This window comes from Sinocyclocheilus anshuiensis, unplaced genomic scaffold (genome assembly GCF_001515605.1).
Source record: "Sinocyclocheilus anshuiensis isolate Anshui unplaced genomic scaffold, SAMN03320099.WGS_v1.1 scaffold475, whole genome shotgun sequence".
NCBI classification, from domain to species: Eukaryota; Metazoa; Chordata; class Actinopteri; order Cypriniformes; family Cyprinidae; genus Sinocyclocheilus; species Sinocyclocheilus anshuiensis.
This window is the reverse complement of record NW_015549650.1, coordinates 2027334-2046236: the sequence shown is the minus strand read 5'-3', so window position 1 is coordinate 2046236 and position 18903 is coordinate 2027334. Positions and strand designations below refer to the sequence as shown.

Below are 18903 nucleotides of genomic sequence, written 5' to 3'. Positions count from 1 at the left end.
AAAGAGGGGGTTTGTTATTGTTTTTAGATGGGACATAAAAATGTCATCCTTATACATAAAAGATATGGTTGCTGAATGTAACATTATAGGTTACTTAACATATAAGGTTTTATCTCTTGAATTTGATTCATGTTAAAACAACAAGATGTTGACCAGCCTCAGTATAAACAGAAAATTACTGCAATAGATGTCAAAAGAAGCTATTAACATGGGACAAGAAACAACAGACGGATAGTGATTTCAGCGTTTTGTCATGATGAGGATCTACACTCTGTTAAGACAAAAATAGCCTTCAATTCTTGAAGTGCAGCAGCAGTTCTTCAGGCTAGATTGAGATATGTGAAGGATGTGACATGGCTCGAACAAGCCTTTTCATGTTCTTAGCACAAGGATAAGCACTTGATACGAGCACCATCCTTCAAGTTTTGCGAGCCGAGGAGAGTCCAGAAGCAGAAGTGAGTAGAAAAAACGCCACATTTCTCCTCTGGTGAACTTCTGAAAAGCTAGCTAAAGTGTTTTTGGTGATTGCAGGATATGAATTCTGAAATGTGGCTTCTTGTCCACTTGGATCAATACTTTCTGAGCAACAGGATGTACTTATATCACACTGACGACACAGTGCCATCTGCTGGTTATGAATACAAACTTAGACGGCTCCTTCAGGCGCCAATCAGAGACATAATGAAGCCTGTAAATGCGACTCTTTAAAAAGTTATTTTCCTAGAGATGAACCATGATGTCTAAAAATCAATACATTTTGTTACTATATACTAAAATATACAGTATATGAAAAACCTAATATTATCTCTAAAATGTGAGTTAACCAATATTGTGAGTTACTGTAGAAAGCAATATCACACATGCAATCATGCTGATAATCGAATCAACATCACAATTGTGCTGTTGTATTTATTACCAGCTACCTATCTGTCCGTGTTTGTTCCATGTCCCCAAGCAACACACAGTAATGGTACTAGTAAAGATAATTTTTTCCTGAATGAATCATTGTTTTTTAAATGAATCGTTGGAATGAATGAATCAATGACTCATAAGGCTCACTGGTCACCAGCTAATATTTGTTTTATTCCTGAATGAATCAGTTTTTTTAATTTATCACTTGAATAATTATTTAATGACTCACTCTTAAGACTCACTCGTTGTCACCATAATTATGACTTTTCTATTTACCAAAGCATGCTTTTTTCTCACATGGTGGCAATGGATTTTCATAGTCAAAAAACCTACTGAATTGAATGCTGGCATCTTCTGACAATGGCAGTCTCATGTGTGATATGTAGTACATATCTGTGCGTGTCTATTTGGTATCATAATAAAATCTGATCCTACTACTTTTCATCTCATAATTTCAACTCATGTCACAATTGCAACTTTTTATCTCATAATTTAATGCATATTATAATGCATATTAAAGTAGTATTTATAAGCACAGCGTTGCTTTGGTTACAGCGGTGACCAAGGAAACATTATATTGCAGCTGTTCCATAAGCGCCACCTTCTGTCAGAGAGTGAATTTGCATTTTTAGCATAATTTCACAAAGCTAAAATCAGACCATTCTGTCCGTTATAATCTTGAAATTATACAATTTAATTTAAATAAATAATAATAATAAACTGCTCATGCTACATGTACAGTATGTAGCATCTTTTTTGAAATGTGTTTTAAAAGCCGTGGTTGCCTCCAATTTTAAATGGCTACAGATATTTTTGTTTAAGGCCAGTTCAGCCTGTAATAGAGCAGATAAACATCTTGTTCACATAGTCTTTCATTTTTTCTTGTCTCTTACTTAAAAAAATCCGCAATCACCATCAGAATCGGTCCATTTGCTTGTAAAAAATTGGCAATCGAAATTTGCCATGAAAAATAATGATCAGTGCATGCATTGTTTTTGTAGATAGACTATACTGGTTTCCTCAGTCATAACTTTGACTGACTATTAAGAGTAAGTCAAGAGTGAGTATGTACACTGGTCAACACACACAGGTTTGTTTTTATGGTTTATGGGGACTCTCCATAGGCGTAATGGTTTTTATACTGTACAAACCGTATTTTCTATTGCCCTACACCAACCCTACCCCTAAACCTACCCCTTACAGGAAACTTTGTGCATTTTTATTTTCTCAAAAAAACTAATTCTGTATGATTTATAAGCTTGTTTCCTCATGGGGACCTCAAAAATGTCCCCACAAGGTCAAAATTTACTAGTATTACTATCCTTGTGGGGACATTTGGTCCCCATAACGTGATAAATACCAGGTACACACACACACACACACACACACACACACCTCTTCTCTAAAATATCCATGAAATATGGATAAAATTGTCTGCTAAATGTGTGTGTGTGTGTATATAGCAATTTTGACTTTAATGTCATAATTATGATTTATCATCATTGACTTTTTATTTTTTAAATTATTTTGATGTTTTGTATTGCTGGTGTTACTGTGTATGATTTATCAGGAAAAATAACATTCATAATCTTTTGTCAAAATAAAATAACTCGCCAAAAATGGCTGTGTGTGTGGCTGTTATTAAGCCTCTCATTAAAAAAAAAAACACAACTTGATCCTGGAGAATTAGCTCTCAGACCGATCTCAAATCTCCCTTTTCTGTCAAAGATACTAGGAAAGGTAGTCTCCTCACAACTATGTTCTTTCTTAGAGAAAAATGATATCCAGTCAGGATTTAGACCTTATTGTACAGAGACTGCTCTCATCAGAGTTACAAATGGCCTGCTCTTATCATCCGATCGTGGTTGTATCTCTCTATTAATGCTACTGAATCTTAACGCTGCGTTCGACACTATCGACCATAACATTCTTTTGAATAGACTAGAAAATTATGTTGGCATTCAAATAATACTTACAGTATCTGACCGTCATCAATTTGTAGCAGTGCATAAGTGCATACTGCCACAAGGCTCAGTACTAGGACCATTGCTTTTCACGCTTTACATGCTACCCTTGGGAGATATCATCAAGAAATATGGTGTTAGCTTTCACTGTTATGCTGATGATACTCAGCTCTACATTTCTTTGCGGCCCGATGAAACATACCAATTCTCAAAACTGATAGAATGCATAACTGATATAAAAAACTGCATGACTAGTAATTTCCTATTGCTTAATTCTGAAAAAAAAACAGGTGTTAATTATCGGACCAAAAAACCTATGCATGTAATTATTTAATTTAAAACACCATCTAACACTTGATGGCTGTACTGTCAATTCTTTGCCATCAGTTAGGAACTTAGGTGTGCTATTTGATAGCAACCTTTTCTTTGAAAGTCATGTTTCTAGCATTTGTAAAACCGCATTTTTCCATATTAAAAATATTAAAAAAATGACCTATGCTCTCAATGTCAAATGCAGAAACGTTAATTCATGCATTCATGACCTCAAGGTTAGATTATTGTAATGATTGTTTGGGTGTTTGCTCTGTGTGCTTAATAAACAAACTCCAGCTGGTCCAAAATGCAGCAGCTAGAGTTCTTACTAGAACCAGGAAGTATAACCATATTAACCCGGTTCTGTCAACACTGCATTGGCTCCCTATTAAACATCATATACATTTTAAAATCTTGTCAATTATAAAGCTCTGAATGGTTTAGCACCTCAGTACTTGAGCAAACTCTTATCATATTATAGTCCTTCACGTCCACTGCGATCTCAAAACTCTGGCCATTTGATAATACCTAGAATATCAAAATCAACTGCAGGCGGCAAATCCTTTTCCTATTTAGTGCCCAAACTCTGGAACAATCTACCTAGCATTGATTTTGAGGCAGACACACTCTGTCAGTTTAAATCTAAAGACCCATCTCTTAACCTGGCATTCACATAACACACTATTGCATTTCTATAATTCAATCTGTTAAAGGATTTCTAGACTGCATTAATTAGGTCAACCGGAACCGGGAACACTTCCCATAACAGCCGATGTACTCGCTACATCATAAGAGGAATGGCATCTACGCGAATTAGTCTGTTTTATTCTTATTCTGAGGTCACCATAGCCATACGGATCCAGTCCGTATCCAAATCAGATGATCACTGCAGTCACCTGGATCCAGTCTGTATCCAGTCCAGAAGGTGGATCAGTACCTATAGACGACCTCTACAGTCCTGAATGTCAGCGGAGACCATGTCAACTTGATGAGTAACAGATCCCTTCTGAAGACCTCATCACCTCGACGACCATTGGCACAAGACCACAAGAACCAGACGAGTCGTCTGCTCAATCTGATTTCTGGAATTAAACCAGACCATGCTGGTTTCGTCTGGCCAGAGGAGAACTGAGCCTGGTTTCTACCAAGGTTTTTTTCTCCATTTCTGTCACCAATGGAGTTTTGGTTCCTTGCCACTGTCTCCTTTGGCTTGCTTAGTTGGGGACACAATTTCTAGCAGCATTGTTGACTTGACTGCACAGACACTATTTGAAGAGAACTGAACTGAGCTGGATGATGACATCACTGAATCAACAATGAACTGATTTTAACTGATAAACTGACTGATTTCTATTGTCCTCTTGCATTATCAGTACACGTTTTTCCTGTTTAACACTGAAAAGCTGCTTTGACACAATCTGTATTGTATAAAGCGCTATATAAATAAAGGTGACTTGACAAAAAATGGGTTGCAAATGCAGTTTCATTTTGACTTTAAGAATATTGACTGCAGAGATGCTGATCTCTGATCTAGCACAAATCAACACAGTTTTGCTCTGCTCAGCCAATAAATCATCATTCTTATGCATTACTCACATGTAAGCGTGTATTCTTTTCAGCGAATTTCATCACCGGATGTGGGAGGAAACCACAGGAGTTCACTTGCGTCTTTCAAAGCACTTCAACACACACAGCCTCTTTCAGTTCAGTCTGAGGAAGGATTCAGTTCTTTGTTCTTGTTGATTTCGGTGGTCTCGACAAAGTTTGATATTTATAGAAGCACACCCTCAACATCTACATGCACGTGTAACTATTTGGAACTATCAAAACTAAAAAAATATCCCAAGTTTTGCAGCATCTTTAAGGAACATCACATTGTACTCGAGCAGTAATCAGCAGTCAATTGACTTCACCTGTGTTCCTGTGTAAAGGCCTTTTAGAGTCCATGTAGGAAACAATACTGTTGACCAATGGGAAATGTGCCTGCTCTCTAGAGGACTGCAGCACACGGTTGGTGGTTGAAGTGTTGCTGAACAGGAAGTTGCTGAGTAGAATTGAGAGAACTTTAACAGACATGAGGGTCTCTTATCAGGCTCTAGTCTTGCTTTTCTTAGCAGGCTTATGCTCACTCGGTAAGACGAGTTTTCCATTAATTCTTTTTTTGTAGATAAAGATGTTTGTTTACTTTTGTGTGTTTTCTTGTAAGGATGTATTATATGGTCACTTAAACGGCTATAGTCTGTTCAATCGAGCAGTTCAGAATTGGATGTTCATTTGCTGTCTGTATAAAGACCTGTGCAAAAATGGCTAACGTTTACATTTTTCTTCTTTCACTTCAGAGAAAGTTCCAGTTCACGCATTTGTCAGCAGACCAATCCCAGGAAATCTAGAGAACGTCAGCAAGAATGACACTGGGGTGAAGGAGGCCGTCCTGACTGGAACCTACTCATTTAATAATAAATCCAACGACGCGTTCCTCTTCAAAGCATCAGCTGTTGATGATGCAAAGAGACAGGTATAACTCAAGATGCCCATACGTCTCACTGTGTGTGTGTGTGTGTGTGTGTGTGTGTATATACATACGTCATCCGGTCTCTGGTCTGCTATAGATAGTCAAAGGCATCCGCTACATTCTGGAAGTGGAGATCTCACGGACCATGTGCAGGAAGAGGGGCAACACTGATGACCTCAACAACTGCTCCTTCCAGACAGACAGTCTGTTACGGCAGGTATGAGTGCTTTTCTATGGAGCCAGAGAAGTTAAAATGGCTTTCTGGTTCTGAAGTAACTCTGTAAAGCCAAAATAAAGTGTTCTGATTTGTGTATACTGCATAAAGATAAAGATTTGAAAGATTTCACACACTGAGAGCAATTTCTAGTTACTTAAATATTGTAGAACAAAGCATAAGAAAGAGAGAGATATGCAAAAAGATTTGTATGCACAAGGAGTCTGACAACAGCCAGTGCTGCACACAGAGATCTGATCTCACCATCATCCAGTCCGTCTGTGATTACATGAAGACACAGAGCAAACTGAGACAGACTACATCCAGAAGAACTGTGGCAACATCTCCAAGATACTTGAAGAAACCTTCCTGCAAAATTATGCGCAAGTGTGCCTCGGAGAAAAAGCGGGTTTAAACGGAAAGGTTGGTCACACCAAATATTGATTTGATTGAGTTAATAGAAGTTCATTGGTAAATTAAATTTATTTTTGAAAGCATCCTCACTTTACAGCATTTGCAGGAAGGTTTCTTCAAGTGTCTTGGAGCCACAGTTCTTCTGGATTTAGTCTGTCTGTTTTTTTCTGATTCTTCATGTAATCGCAGACGGACTGGATGATGGTGAGATCAGATCTCTGTGTGGAGCACTGGCTGTTGTCAAGACTCCTTGTGCATACAAAAATCTCACTGGATGTTTTTTGACTGTTTGACTGTATTTCCAAATGTAATTTATTCCTGTGATGGCAAAGCTGAATTTTCAGCATCATTACTCCAGTCTTCAGTGTCACATGATCCTTCAGAAGTCATTCTAATATGCTGATTTGATGCTCAAGAAACATTTCTCATTATCAATGTTGAAAACAGTATTTACTGCTTAATAATTTTCTGGAAAACATGATACATGTTTTCAGCAAGGATATACATTCCCGAGAAAAAAAAAGAAAGAAAGAAAGACAGACAGACAAGCCAAAAATGGCAAAATATTTACCTTTTAATGTTGCACATTTTACCATTTTAACCACAAATCAGTGGTCAGGAAAATAGTAAGAATTGCACAAATACTGTAGATAAAGTAACTTAGTATATGATAGCTTCTACCTTGGTTGTATTTAAATGTATAAGCTGTGTGTTTAAACTTGCAGACTACTTTTTACAGGAAGAATAGTCAGTGTTGTTCCACTTAATATGAGTAGTTAAAAAATGTCTCCCAGTTAGCAAGAGTTTAATGCGAGACTATTTTTAGGGTTCAAATCTGGACTCTGACCCGGCCAAAACATGAGCCTGATGCACTTGATCTCAAGCCAATTCTTGGTTGTCTGTGCAGTGCAGTCAGGAGCATTTCCTTGTTGAAAAATAACATCTGATCGTTTCTCTTTAATAACAATTTTTCAACTGTGGTAAGCAAGCAATTCTGCAATATTCTCTTATACTCCAAAGCATTAATTGACTTTTCAGAGTGAAGCAGCTCAGCAGCACCAGCAGCTGAAAGACTCCTCACATCATGACACATCTTCCTCCATGATTGAGATGCATTCATTATTGTATTTCTCGGCAGATCTTCAAAGACACCGCTCTGGCGCATCACCATGCAACTCATGTTTTATCATGATTCATCACTCCACACAACTCTGAATCAAACCTCCCATACTCTTGACAAAAACTTCATTCTGTCTTTGTTTTTCTGAAGCAATGGCTTTTTAAGGAGAGCATTTGCTTAATTCTTACTAAGTTCCTTACCAGTAATTTGTGGTTAAGATCATTAAAAGCTTAGCATTTAGCCATTTTGGGCTTGGCACAATTTTATTAATTTTTTTTTCCCCTAGAATAAGTGTATACTGTATTCGGCAGCGATACATTAAGTTAATCAAAAGTGAAAGTAAAGATATTTATGATGCTACTAAATGTTTCTATGTCAACTAAATGCTGTTCTTTTGAATGTTTTATTAATCAAAAACTGTTTCCAACATTGATAATAATAAGAACGCTTATTAACAATTGAGCACCAATAATAATTGAGCAGCAAATCAGCATATTAGACTGATTTCTGAAGGATCATGTGACACTGAAGACTGGAGTAATGATGCTGATGAAAATTCAGCTTTGCATCACAGTTTCCAACTTTTCCGGTTTTTGAGAACCCTAAGAAATGTAAAATAAGAAAATGTCATCACCAGACTTAATGAGTACAAATAGGCTATATTAAACTGTATTTTAAAGCTGTAAATCAACATTCATAAATATGATTTTTATTATTTTTTTATCTTCTAGACATTCTTCTGTCACTTTGACGTATGGTCCATTCCATGGATGAACAAAATGTCAACTACATATTTTAAATGTCATTCAAATTTTATATTCTGAGATCTTTTTCATCAGATTGTTTTTCAATGGCTCCACCTGAAATGTTGTGCTAATTTAATACCAAACTGAATGTGAAAATAAAATGAGCCACAGTGAATAGTGCAGCGCAGTGACTGGTTATGATGTCCAGTGACCTTCAGTTCATCAGATGCTGAGCTTGTGTTGACTGACTCGGAGTGTAAATTATTCAGTGAGGTTCTCTGAAGTAGAGGCAGCTTTACACACCTACAGTAGATCAGGGGCCATCGCTTCAATCTCTGAGCTCTTTTCCTTAAAACCACAGATCTTATGAGCAAACTGGCCCTAGAAAGACACCAGCACTGATCAAACACACATCTGTTGGGTTTGTATGAACAGATTTATTGACTACTCTTTCACTATGTGTTATTGGAAATGTGCATGACATACTTGTCCTAGATTCATAACTCCATATGGCCATTAGGTGGGTACATGCATCCAATGGGACAGTGGTTCTCAGCTGGATTTGTTTCAGAATCCAGATTTTAGAGTGGACATGAAGCAGCGACTCAGCAACCAAAGCATTATCATACAAAAGTGACAAAATTGCCCTTAAAATAAAAAATTAAATGCATTGATATTAAACCAGTCATTGATGTACATCTGAAAATGTAATTGTTAGAATATATATGTTAATGTTTAATAAAACAACAAAACAGTCTGAACTTTAGTTAGTTAAGCATTAGTTACATTATATATTTTTATTTAGAACATAATTTTTTCACAACAAATTAGTTTGAGATTAAACCACAAGTTCAAGACACTCAATTTTTAATGCCAAATGACTTTTGTCAGAAGCTTTAATTCAATGCAACTTACACTGACTCCATTCCCTGGGCATCAAACCCACGACTTTGTTGTTGCTAGCATTAAACTACAGAAAATTTACTCACCCTCAGGCCATCCAAGATGTAGAGGAGCTTCATCAGAACAGATTTGGAGAAATGTAGCATTACATCACTTGCTCAGCAATGGATGCTCTGCAGTGAATGGGTGCCGTCAGAATGAGAGTCCAAACAGCTGATAAAAACATCACAATAATCCACAAGTAATCCACACCACTCCAGTCCATCAGTTAACATCTTGTGAAGTGAAAAGCTGTGTGTTTGTATGAAACAAATCCATCAAGGTAACTTCAAACCATAGTTTCTAGCCAAAATTACTTCAGGTCCATAATCCATAATAAGGCTTCTTCCAGTGAAAAAGTCCATTCCTTGTTTGTCCTCTGTCATCAAAATCCACTTTTGGACTGTTTTTGTTTGTAAAAGCTTGATCTGTGCACATTTCTCTCCTGATTCAGACAACTTTTTCATTGGCGAAAACAATATTATAGATCAAGAACTATTTTAGCTAGAAGCAATTATTTGAAGTTCGAACGTCTTGATGGATTTGTTTCTTACAAACACGCAGCTTTACTCTTCACAAGACGTTAACTGATGGACTGGAGCTGTGTGGGTTACTTGTGGATTATTGTGATGTTTTTATCAGCTGTTTGGACTCTCATTCTGATGGCACCCATTCACTGCAGAGCATCCATTGATGAGCAAGTGATGGAATGCTACATTTCTCCAAATCTGATGAAGAAACAAACTCATCTACATTTTGGATGTCCTGAAGGTGAGTACATTTTCAGTAAATTTCAGTGAACTATTCCTTTAAGCCAATTTATTTAGCTTTCCCATCTACGCAAGATTGATTGATTTATTTTAATTTAGCATTGCTCTTTTTTCCTCACTGTTGTCCAATCAAGTGGGCCACAGCTCACCATTTGAGAACCACTGTTACAGTATATTATTGCTGATCACTCTTATAGACAACATATAAATATGAACTGAAAACACACAAGATACTTGTGTAAAGGTGTGCTAAATACTACAAAGCCAGCATCATTTATCAGCCGAGAGTGACGCAGATCTCATTTCAGCAACATATACAAACAGTGATGAAGACGCATAAGCACAAAATAAGGAATTAATACTTTCAACCACTCAATTAAAAATAAACCAAAACATTCAAACACTGGAGCATTTTTTTAAACCAGAGATAATTATAGAGGTATGTTTCAGCAGATTCATTTTATAATGACATTAACATACCCTTTCACTTCCCACAAACAGCATCTCAATGCTGCCACCAACGGAAATTATTATTGTTTTTTACCAGTCATCTTGTTTTGTATCACAGCGCCTTTAAAAAAAACTTTTGGCAGCTCTATTTTAAGGGCCAGACGACGGTCGGTGCAAATAATACAACTACAGAAACGGCATAATTTCTGTCACAAGGGGGAAAAACAAAAATAGTAATGGCACTTCGTTTGATTTAAAAAACAGCCCGCCAGAGAGCTTATTATGCTAAAAAAAGGAAGTCGCCCACATGGGTTAATGGAACAAAAATACAGGCGTCTGTCAGAGCTAAATGAAGAGAATGGTGATCAAATGAAGGGACTGGGTTGACTGTAATATGAAAGATGTTAATAAGTCTTGTTGATGTTTGCCAATGTTAATTGCTTCAAAATCTGTTAGTTTGGAAGCCAGGGTGAAATGACTCAAGTGGAGCATCTGTTAGGTTCGTGACGTGTTTCACACTTTGCTCAGATCCAGCTTGCACAGATACGGCGAGCGGAAGGAGCCCAGGTACAGGTGGCCATTGTACTCGTGTGCCTCGCTGATGTAGGCCGCCACCATGCCGTGTGGGTCGTGGAGGCTGCGCACGCATATCCCACCGTCCTGCAGCTCTACCACCAGGCTATAGCGTGGCACAAACTTCAAAAGAGTATCTTGACTGAAGAGCTGAAAACACACAAAACGTGAAGAAGCATATCCATTTCAGAAATACATATATACAGTAAGGTTGTGACGGTGAGGACATTTTCCCACCGGTTAATCGACGTGTGACAACACCGACAGTACCGGTATCATCGCGGTGGCAGGGGTGTTCCCTCTTTTCCTCGCTTTCCTTCGCTCTTAAATAGCTTGTAAAAGCGGCGTGCGCATTTTACTTTCACTTTCAAATAGTGGTAATTCGGCGTCAATTGCTTGAATGCAACAACAAAATACAACGTCAAACTCACTTTAGCCTATATATAAAACATAGAAGTTTTATTAGCAAAACTAATAAAAATACACCATGCTAAAGGGCAGGCTATGCCTAATATAAAATAACAAATAACTTACATAAAGTTTAAATAGTTTATTAGCAAAACGAATAAGAAAGCTTAGAGGCACGGCATACACCTTGATGTCAAATAAAATAAATAAATTACACAAAGTTTAAATAAAGTAAAAATCAGCAAACACTGTGGAACCAATTAAATAAGAAACGAATGTTTAAAAAAAAAAAATCCAAAATCACCTTAGATAAACGGCAAAAGTCAACAGGCTTTTCATATTCCAAAATACTGCCAAACAGGCGCTTTTGCATTTCGTTTCGAAACTAAATCATCCGCGATCTCTTGTCTGTCTCACCTCACTCTTCTCGTCAGTCAGCTCGACTCGCTCTCCTCACTGGATAAATTAAATCTGATCTGTGATGCGACTGTCGTTTGGCACGCTGCATTGAGCAGCCGCATTCAGTTTTTAAATGTAGTGTCTGTTCTTTTACTGAACTAAATGATTTTTATTACTATAAAAAATCTAAACGATGGTGGGGGTCGGTGCCGCGGTGGGCAAGTGACGTAACCGGTTTTGCGGCTTAACATCACCGTCAGCACCGTCTATCGCGGCAAGCCGAATATACAGTAGGAATGTGTAATATATATAAAAACCAACAACAACAAAAAAAAAATTTCAAAACCAACTAGGATAGTCAGACAACTAAGGCAACTGTTTCCTAAGAAGAGTTCACATTGGACTTGTTCTTGAATTAAGAAAAAAAAACAGCTGGATGGAGTGCAACAAAATTACAAAACGTGTGACATCAAACTAAATTTTTTTGTTTTAAACGTCCATTTGTCAATTTGAAAAGTGATTTGTAACTGTTAAATTTAACTATATTTTAAACCATTTAAATAACCAGTGATGTACAAATGTTTATCTATTTGTCTTTTTGAAATGTGATTTATTTTTCTGTTACATTTATTTTAAACAACTGAAAAACATCTACTCTATAAATTGTCAATTTACAATAAACAGCTACAAATTTCTATCTATTTGTCCATTTGAAGTGATTTATTATTTTAACTTTACATTTAACTACATTGTTAAAGAATTTAAATAAATGGCTGTAAATGCCTATTTAGCTGTCTAATTAAAAATGTATTTATTTTACTGTTACATTTAACTACATTTTAAAATATTTAAATAAACAGCTATAAATGTCTATTTATTTGTCTTTTTGAAATGTGGTTTATTTTACTGTTACATTTAAATCAAATTAAACAATTTAAATAAACATCTACTGTGTATACATTTCCATTTTTTTGTCAATTTGAAAAGTGATTTTTGTATTTTTCCGTTACATTGAACCTTTTTAATAAACATCTACTGCACAAATGTCTATTTTTTTCTACTTAAGGTGACTTATTTATTTTGCGGTTACATTTTTAAAAATGTGTAAACGATTTAAATAATAATCTATAAATATTTGTCATTTGAAAAGTTATTACATGTTTTTTTAAATAATAACCATTCATAATTATACCTTAAATATGAGCTTCTTTAACCAGGGTCTTTGAGACAGGAAGTCAAGCATGGAGAAGCCAGGGCTGGGTCGCACAGCGGACATGGCAACCCAGTATCCACCTGAAGAACTGCGCCGAATGTTGTCGGGAAATCCCGGGAGGTTGTCTATAAATGTATCCATACCTCCTTTATTGAGACCAGAAACATGAACTCTGTGAAGAGAACAGAGCACATATTCAATATGCAGCACTGAACAAGAGCAGTGACAGACTGATATATCAGCTAAGCTTTTTTTTTTGTTGAGACTATTAACATTGGAGCCAATAGTAACATAACAATTGTGTTTCAATTCATCAGCAACCCCTCAGTTAATCTATGAGAAGAGCTAGACTCAACATAAAACTCCTGATTTAACCAGACCATCCCAGATGAGCACGGGGTTACAGTGCATTAATATGAAAGCTTCTGCAGCACTGAGACCACACTCTCTTTAGTAAGAGAAACATGCTATGCATCTCTCCACACAGGAAGCTTAATGATGGAGCCTGTTGCGTTGGCAACTGCATGCACTCATCATTTATCCAGGTAAGGAGAGCGGCCTGTGCCTCGAGCAGACATAAGCCATCAAGCAGCAGTGAATGAGCACTACGTGATTCAAGAATTCAGCTGTGAGAGGCCATGAAGAAGTGACGGGAGAACTGATGTTCTAGCCGACCTGATAACAAATCAGCCCAAAGGTAGGAACAGAATGTTTCAAATTACACTGGATGATCAGAGTTTACAGAAATACAGATGGAAAAGAAATGCACAGCTATTTACTAGCCACATTTGTATTAAGAAGCAAACATAAGCATCTCAAAGATGTGGATCTTACGCTCACGGAGGCTGCATTTATTTGATTAAAAATACAGTAAAACAGTAATGTTGTGAAATATTATTACAATTTTAGAACACAGTTTTCTATTTGCATTACATTTTACAATGTAATTTATTTCTGTGATCAAAGCTGAATTTTGAGCATCATTACTCCAGTCTTCACTGTCACATGATCCTTCAGAAATCATTTTAATATTCCGATTTGCTGTTCAAGAAACAATATCCATGTTTAAAACAGTTGTGCTGCATTTTTTTTTTTTGTGTGAAAACCATGATCCACTACCATTCAAAAGTTGAGTAAGATTTTAAAAAAGAAAGAAAAGTAATTAATACTCTTAAGGATGCATTAAATTGATCAAAAGTGACAGTAAAGGGACATTTATAATGTTTAAAATTTCAAATACTGTTCTTTTGAACTACTTATTCATCAAAGACAATGGAAAATGCATCACCGTTTCCAAAAAAATATGAAGCTTCAACTGTTTTCAACAGTGACAATAATAAACAATGTTTCTTGAGCAGCAAATCAGCATATTAAAATGATTTCTGAAGGATCATGTGACACTGAAGACTGGAGTAATGATGCTGAAAATTCAGCTTTACATCACTGGAATAAATCACATTTTAAAATATATTCAAATAGAAAACAGTTCTTTTAAATTGCAATAATACTTCATAATATTACTGTTTTACTGTTCAAATAAATGCCGCTTTGGTGAGCATAAGAAATTTCTGTCAAAAACATTAAAAAGACCTTATTTCTAACTTTTGACTGCCAGTGTAGCTCTAGTTTTGGGATAATAACATCCCATGTTTCCAGTAGAATCATATACAAGTATATAACAATATACAAGTTTCTGAACAATCAACGACCAAAGTAATCAAAGAGCAGTTCGTGAGCATCACCTCCTTATTCTGGCCATTGTGGTTTCAGCCACCAGAACAGACTCCTCATCAGGGAAGAGCTGGATGCCGTTTGGAAACCTCAGGTTCTCCATCATCACGGTCACTTCCTTGCTCTCCGTATCATACTCAAGCACACTGGAACAACCACATGAGCAACATCAGCCACTGTACAAAACCATCATCCCCTATGAAAACAATCAGTGATTCACACAATGCACAATCTTCCACCTAATAAAAGCGTAAAGTGCAAAAACCCATGAAAATCAGATGTGCCATGTCCCAGTTACCGTCCATCTGCCGTGGCTTCCATGATCAGGTGCATGAAGTCTCTGCGCTGCCATCTGCTGCTGGAGTCAGTGAAGTACACCTTTTTCCCATCCTGAGTTACATCCAGATCATTGACAAAACCCAGACGTCGACCACCGATCATCTTCCCTGTGCTCACCAGAGATTTCACCTCACCTAAAAGGCAAAAAGTGACAGCGGTGGGGTTTTTTTTTGGAGCTTGACAAACACGGCCACTATGAACTATTGTTGTAAGAGTGGTGTAAAAATGCCTCAATTCCTCCATTTGTGTTTCATGGGAAAAACCAAATAACTACATACAGGTTTGGAACATGTGGCTGAATAAATAATCATAGAATTTGTATTTTTTGGGATGAATTATTCCTTTAAATGAGTACTGCCATTTTAAGGCAGAATATGTGGATTCCCTTTCCTTACCTGTGACAGGATTGACCTCAAACAGTCCCAAATAGGCATCGGCTACAAGCAAAGTGCCATTGGGCCCCACACGGATTCCCAGGGGACGTCCACAAGTGTGTTCATGCTCTCCAGAGCCTTTGAATCAGGAAACAAGTGACTTGATGGATATTCAACACTAATGATAATAGCATTTGATATTGGAATTATTGGAATATCTAATCAACACAATTCAATTCCATTCAAGTTTATTTGTATAGCGCTTTTCACGATACAAATCGTTGCAAAGCAACTTTACAGCAAATTAAGTTAACTCAATTAATATATAAATCAACTGATGTCAAATAACTTAATGCGTCTGATGGAGCAAAATGCTTGAGCTAGTCAACAATTAAAATTCTAAGCACATTTTATGTTTGTTTCCACTGTGTCAGCAGTTTACTACACAACCAGGCAAAAGAAAGGAGCATATCCACTGTATCAAATGCCTCTATACTTTCATAAAACATTCAAACATCTCGATGAAGGGCTTTAATATGTTACATTACATTAATGCATGTCCACTTTACATGCATTAATGTAATGCACCAGTGAAATAAATCTAAATAAATAAATATATTATATCAATAAATAATAAAAGATAATAAAAAATATTAATAAAAATAATAAACAATTATAAAAAATATATATAAAGTCATAAATGACTTAACAAAATTAAGCACAAAAAAACTACTGAAACTTATTATATATTATAAATTAAAATATACAAAAAATACTATAAATAATATATATTTGCTAGATTTATGCATTTTCTTTTATAAATGTTAACATTATAGTTTACTAAAATTACAAAGCTTCATGTCTTGTGCAACAAAGCCATGAACCCGAGCATTTCAAACACCGAGGTCACTCATGTTGAAATCCCACATTACACAGCTCTTGAGGAAATAGTCCAGTATCTGTGGTTTTCTTACCACATGGTGGCTTGCCAAGTGTTGCTAATACATGAATGCTCCTTCCCTCGATTTTGACGATCTTTCCATCAGCCGTCCCAGTGTATAAAACATCTGCAAAACAAGAATGATTCAGAAACATTACATGCTGTCATTAAAGCATACCAAATATATATATATTTAATTATTACATTTTCTTGTTTTCTTTTAAGTCTTTCTGTTTTTAAGATTTTTATATCGTCATACTTCCTTATATACTATCACAGTGTGCAAGCATGCAATACAAAAACACCTAATCAATCACACACTCCTAGTCAACTCAACTTTCATCTATTTTGGCTGGTGCAACCGCAGCCTATCCCCGTGCACGCTGACAAACAGCTGGGACAAACTGGGTGAGAGGTCACGCTTTGACTGCAGTGCATTGTAAATACTGACCTCCAATGTTAGCAAGGGATTCTGGGCCGATAAGCAGATCCTCAAACAGTCGCTCTGCCTGTCTGAGTTTTAGGTTGGGCTCATAACAGCCAGTCATCAGAGGTGGTTCATTGAGACTAATTATTAAACACAAGAACAAAAAAAGACATCAGTCAAGTCTCATGTTCATCTGTTGAGGAGATGTTTGCGCTGAACTGAGAGCCGTTCTTCCAGGAGAAGGCTGCAGGAAATGAAATGCCCTACATATCAACTGCAGAGGCATCAATTATTAACTATTGTCAGAACTAAAAGAGAAATGAGAAAGCACGGTGGGACTTGGCTTAAGATATTAATATTGGATTTTGTCATGACTCTCAAGAACATTGTGGCAGCAGATCAGAACAGAACCAAAAGGGTTATATTGGATCAGATGGAAAATAATTATTAAAGACGTTTTCCATCAGGATTAAAGGAACGGTTCATAGAAATATGAAAATTGTGTCTTAATTTCCTCTCACTCATTCCTTTCTGTTTTCTGTGAAACACAAAAGGAGATCTGCAGCAGAATGTCCGAGGTGCTTTAAAAACAAACAAACATAAAAGCAGTCCATATAATTCATGTACTATATTCCAGGTCTTCTAAAGTCAAATGTCAGTCTGGTGTGAGGAACAGACATTATTTCTAATGTCAATTAAATTCATATATATATATATATATATTTCTATCTTACAGTAACTTTAAACTGGTGTTAATAAACAAACATTTTAGGCAGCAAAAGGACTACAATATCTTACAGTAACTTTAAACTGGTGTTAATAAACAAACATTTTAGGCAGCAAAAGGACTACAATATCTTACAGTAACTTTAAACTGGTGTTAATAAACAAACATTTTAGGCAGCAAAAGGACTACAATATCTTACAGTAACTTTAAACTGGTGTTAATAAACAGACATTTTAGGCAGCAAAAGGACTACAATATCTTACAGTAACTTTAAACTGGTGCTAATAAACAAACATGTTAGCCAGCAAAACGATTACAATAACTTACAGTAACTTTAAACTGGTGTTAATAAACAAACATTTTAGGCAGCAAAAGGACTACAATATCTTACAGTAACATTAATTTGGTATTAATGAACAAATAAGTAAACACAACCTTTTTAGGAAAAATATATCGCATTATATGTACAGATTAAACGGCTGAATCAAGAAATTAAAAACAAAACATGAACAATATGATGTGCTTGTACACGTCAAAACCTTGAAATGTTGCTTTACTCGAACAAAACTCTTAAAAGCATAAATAATATTCTAACAACACAAACAACGCGATCAATACATAAATAATCCATAAAACTCATCAGGACGCTGTTATTGAATTTGTACTGTTCTTCTGTGTTTTATTTTAGAACTGTACTCTATTCTAGTTGTACGACCCCCGTCATGAGTTATAGTAATTAATTAACCCTTTTAATATATATGTATACACACACACACACTTAACTATAATTTTGACTTTAATTGTGAAATTACGCTTTTTTTATCGTTTTATGGTTTCTGACTTCACACTGCTGGTTATAGCTGGCTCAAGCTCTCCTGGATCCTGGACTGAGAGGTGTATGTGGATGCTCCAATGGCCATTATCAACGCTGAAAACATTCATACTACGGTTTGGATTGCCCTCAAGAGGCTTGATCTCAATGGTTGGTCGAATTTTTGTAATAGTCTGTCTGAATTGCATTTAGTTAAACAGCGGTCAGCTGGTTAACTGCAGTGTAGCATCCTGGGGTTGCCATGGCAACGTGAACAGGTTTGCCGTAGAATCTCTTTTGTCTGCTGTTTTGCAACCATCTTTGTTTTTACAATAGGAGAAAAACCAGTTCTTGTGTCCTAAATTACTGAAAAGTAATTAGCTTTGCCTTTTGGCAACTGTTCTAAAATCAGCTGTGATGGATAGAGAGCAACAGGTGCATCTGACAGCACAAGGCAGTTATGGTATTGTTTTGCCTATGGCTTTGAAGAATTGTTGCACGATTTTGCGCTGACATGCAAATCACATTCAAATGTAAAACATATGTTATGAGTGCTGACACAAGCAGTTATTTCACAGATAACAGGGTCACAGCTCTCCGGGAGG

The 18903-nt window shown here is 36.3% G+C and overlaps 2 protein-coding genes across 4 annotated transcripts; one reads left to right on the top strand and one right to left on the bottom strand.

The window, feature by feature from the left end:
* Positions 1 to 4911: 4911 nt before the first annotated feature.
* LOC107660246 (cystatin-F-like) lies at positions 4912 to 9232 on the top strand. Of its 3 annotated transcripts, none has more exons than XM_016449512.1 (4): positions 4912 to 5320; positions 5528 to 5703; positions 5798 to 5917; positions 7367 to 7715. In XM_016449512.1, exons 1-4 carry the CDS (start codon positions 5263 to 5265, stop codon positions 7541 to 7543), a joined length of 531 nt encoding a protein of 176 aa, XP_016304998.1. In that variant the 5' UTR covers positions 4912 to 5262; the 3' UTR covers positions 7544 to 7715. The 3 variants fall into 3 exon arrangements, with proteins under 3 accessions (XP_016304998.1, XP_016304999.1, XP_016305000.1); XM_016449513.1 differs by lacking the exon at positions 7367 to 7715 and adding an exon at positions 8180 to 9232 and having other exon boundaries at positions 4921 to 5320; XM_016449514.1 differs by having other exon boundaries at positions 4921 to 5320; positions 7467 to 7713.
* A 654-nt stretch (positions 9233 to 9886) lies between these two features.
* Positions 9887 to 16926, bottom strand: LOC107660232 (adipocyte plasma membrane-associated protein-like). Its single transcript, XM_016449501.1, has 7 exons — positions 16785 to 16926; positions 16368 to 16460; positions 15415 to 15531; positions 14979 to 15153; positions 14692 to 14826; positions 12929 to 13121; positions 9887 to 11079 (listed from the first exon to the last, which is right to left on the bottom strand). The coding sequence occupies exons 1-7, from the start codon at positions 16879 to 16881 to the stop codon at positions 10870 to 10872; spliced, it is 1020 nt and encodes a 339-aa protein (XP_016304987.1). The 5' UTR covers positions 16882 to 16926; the 3' UTR covers positions 9887 to 10869.
* Between the last annotated feature and the right edge of the window lie 1977 nt (positions 16927 to 18903).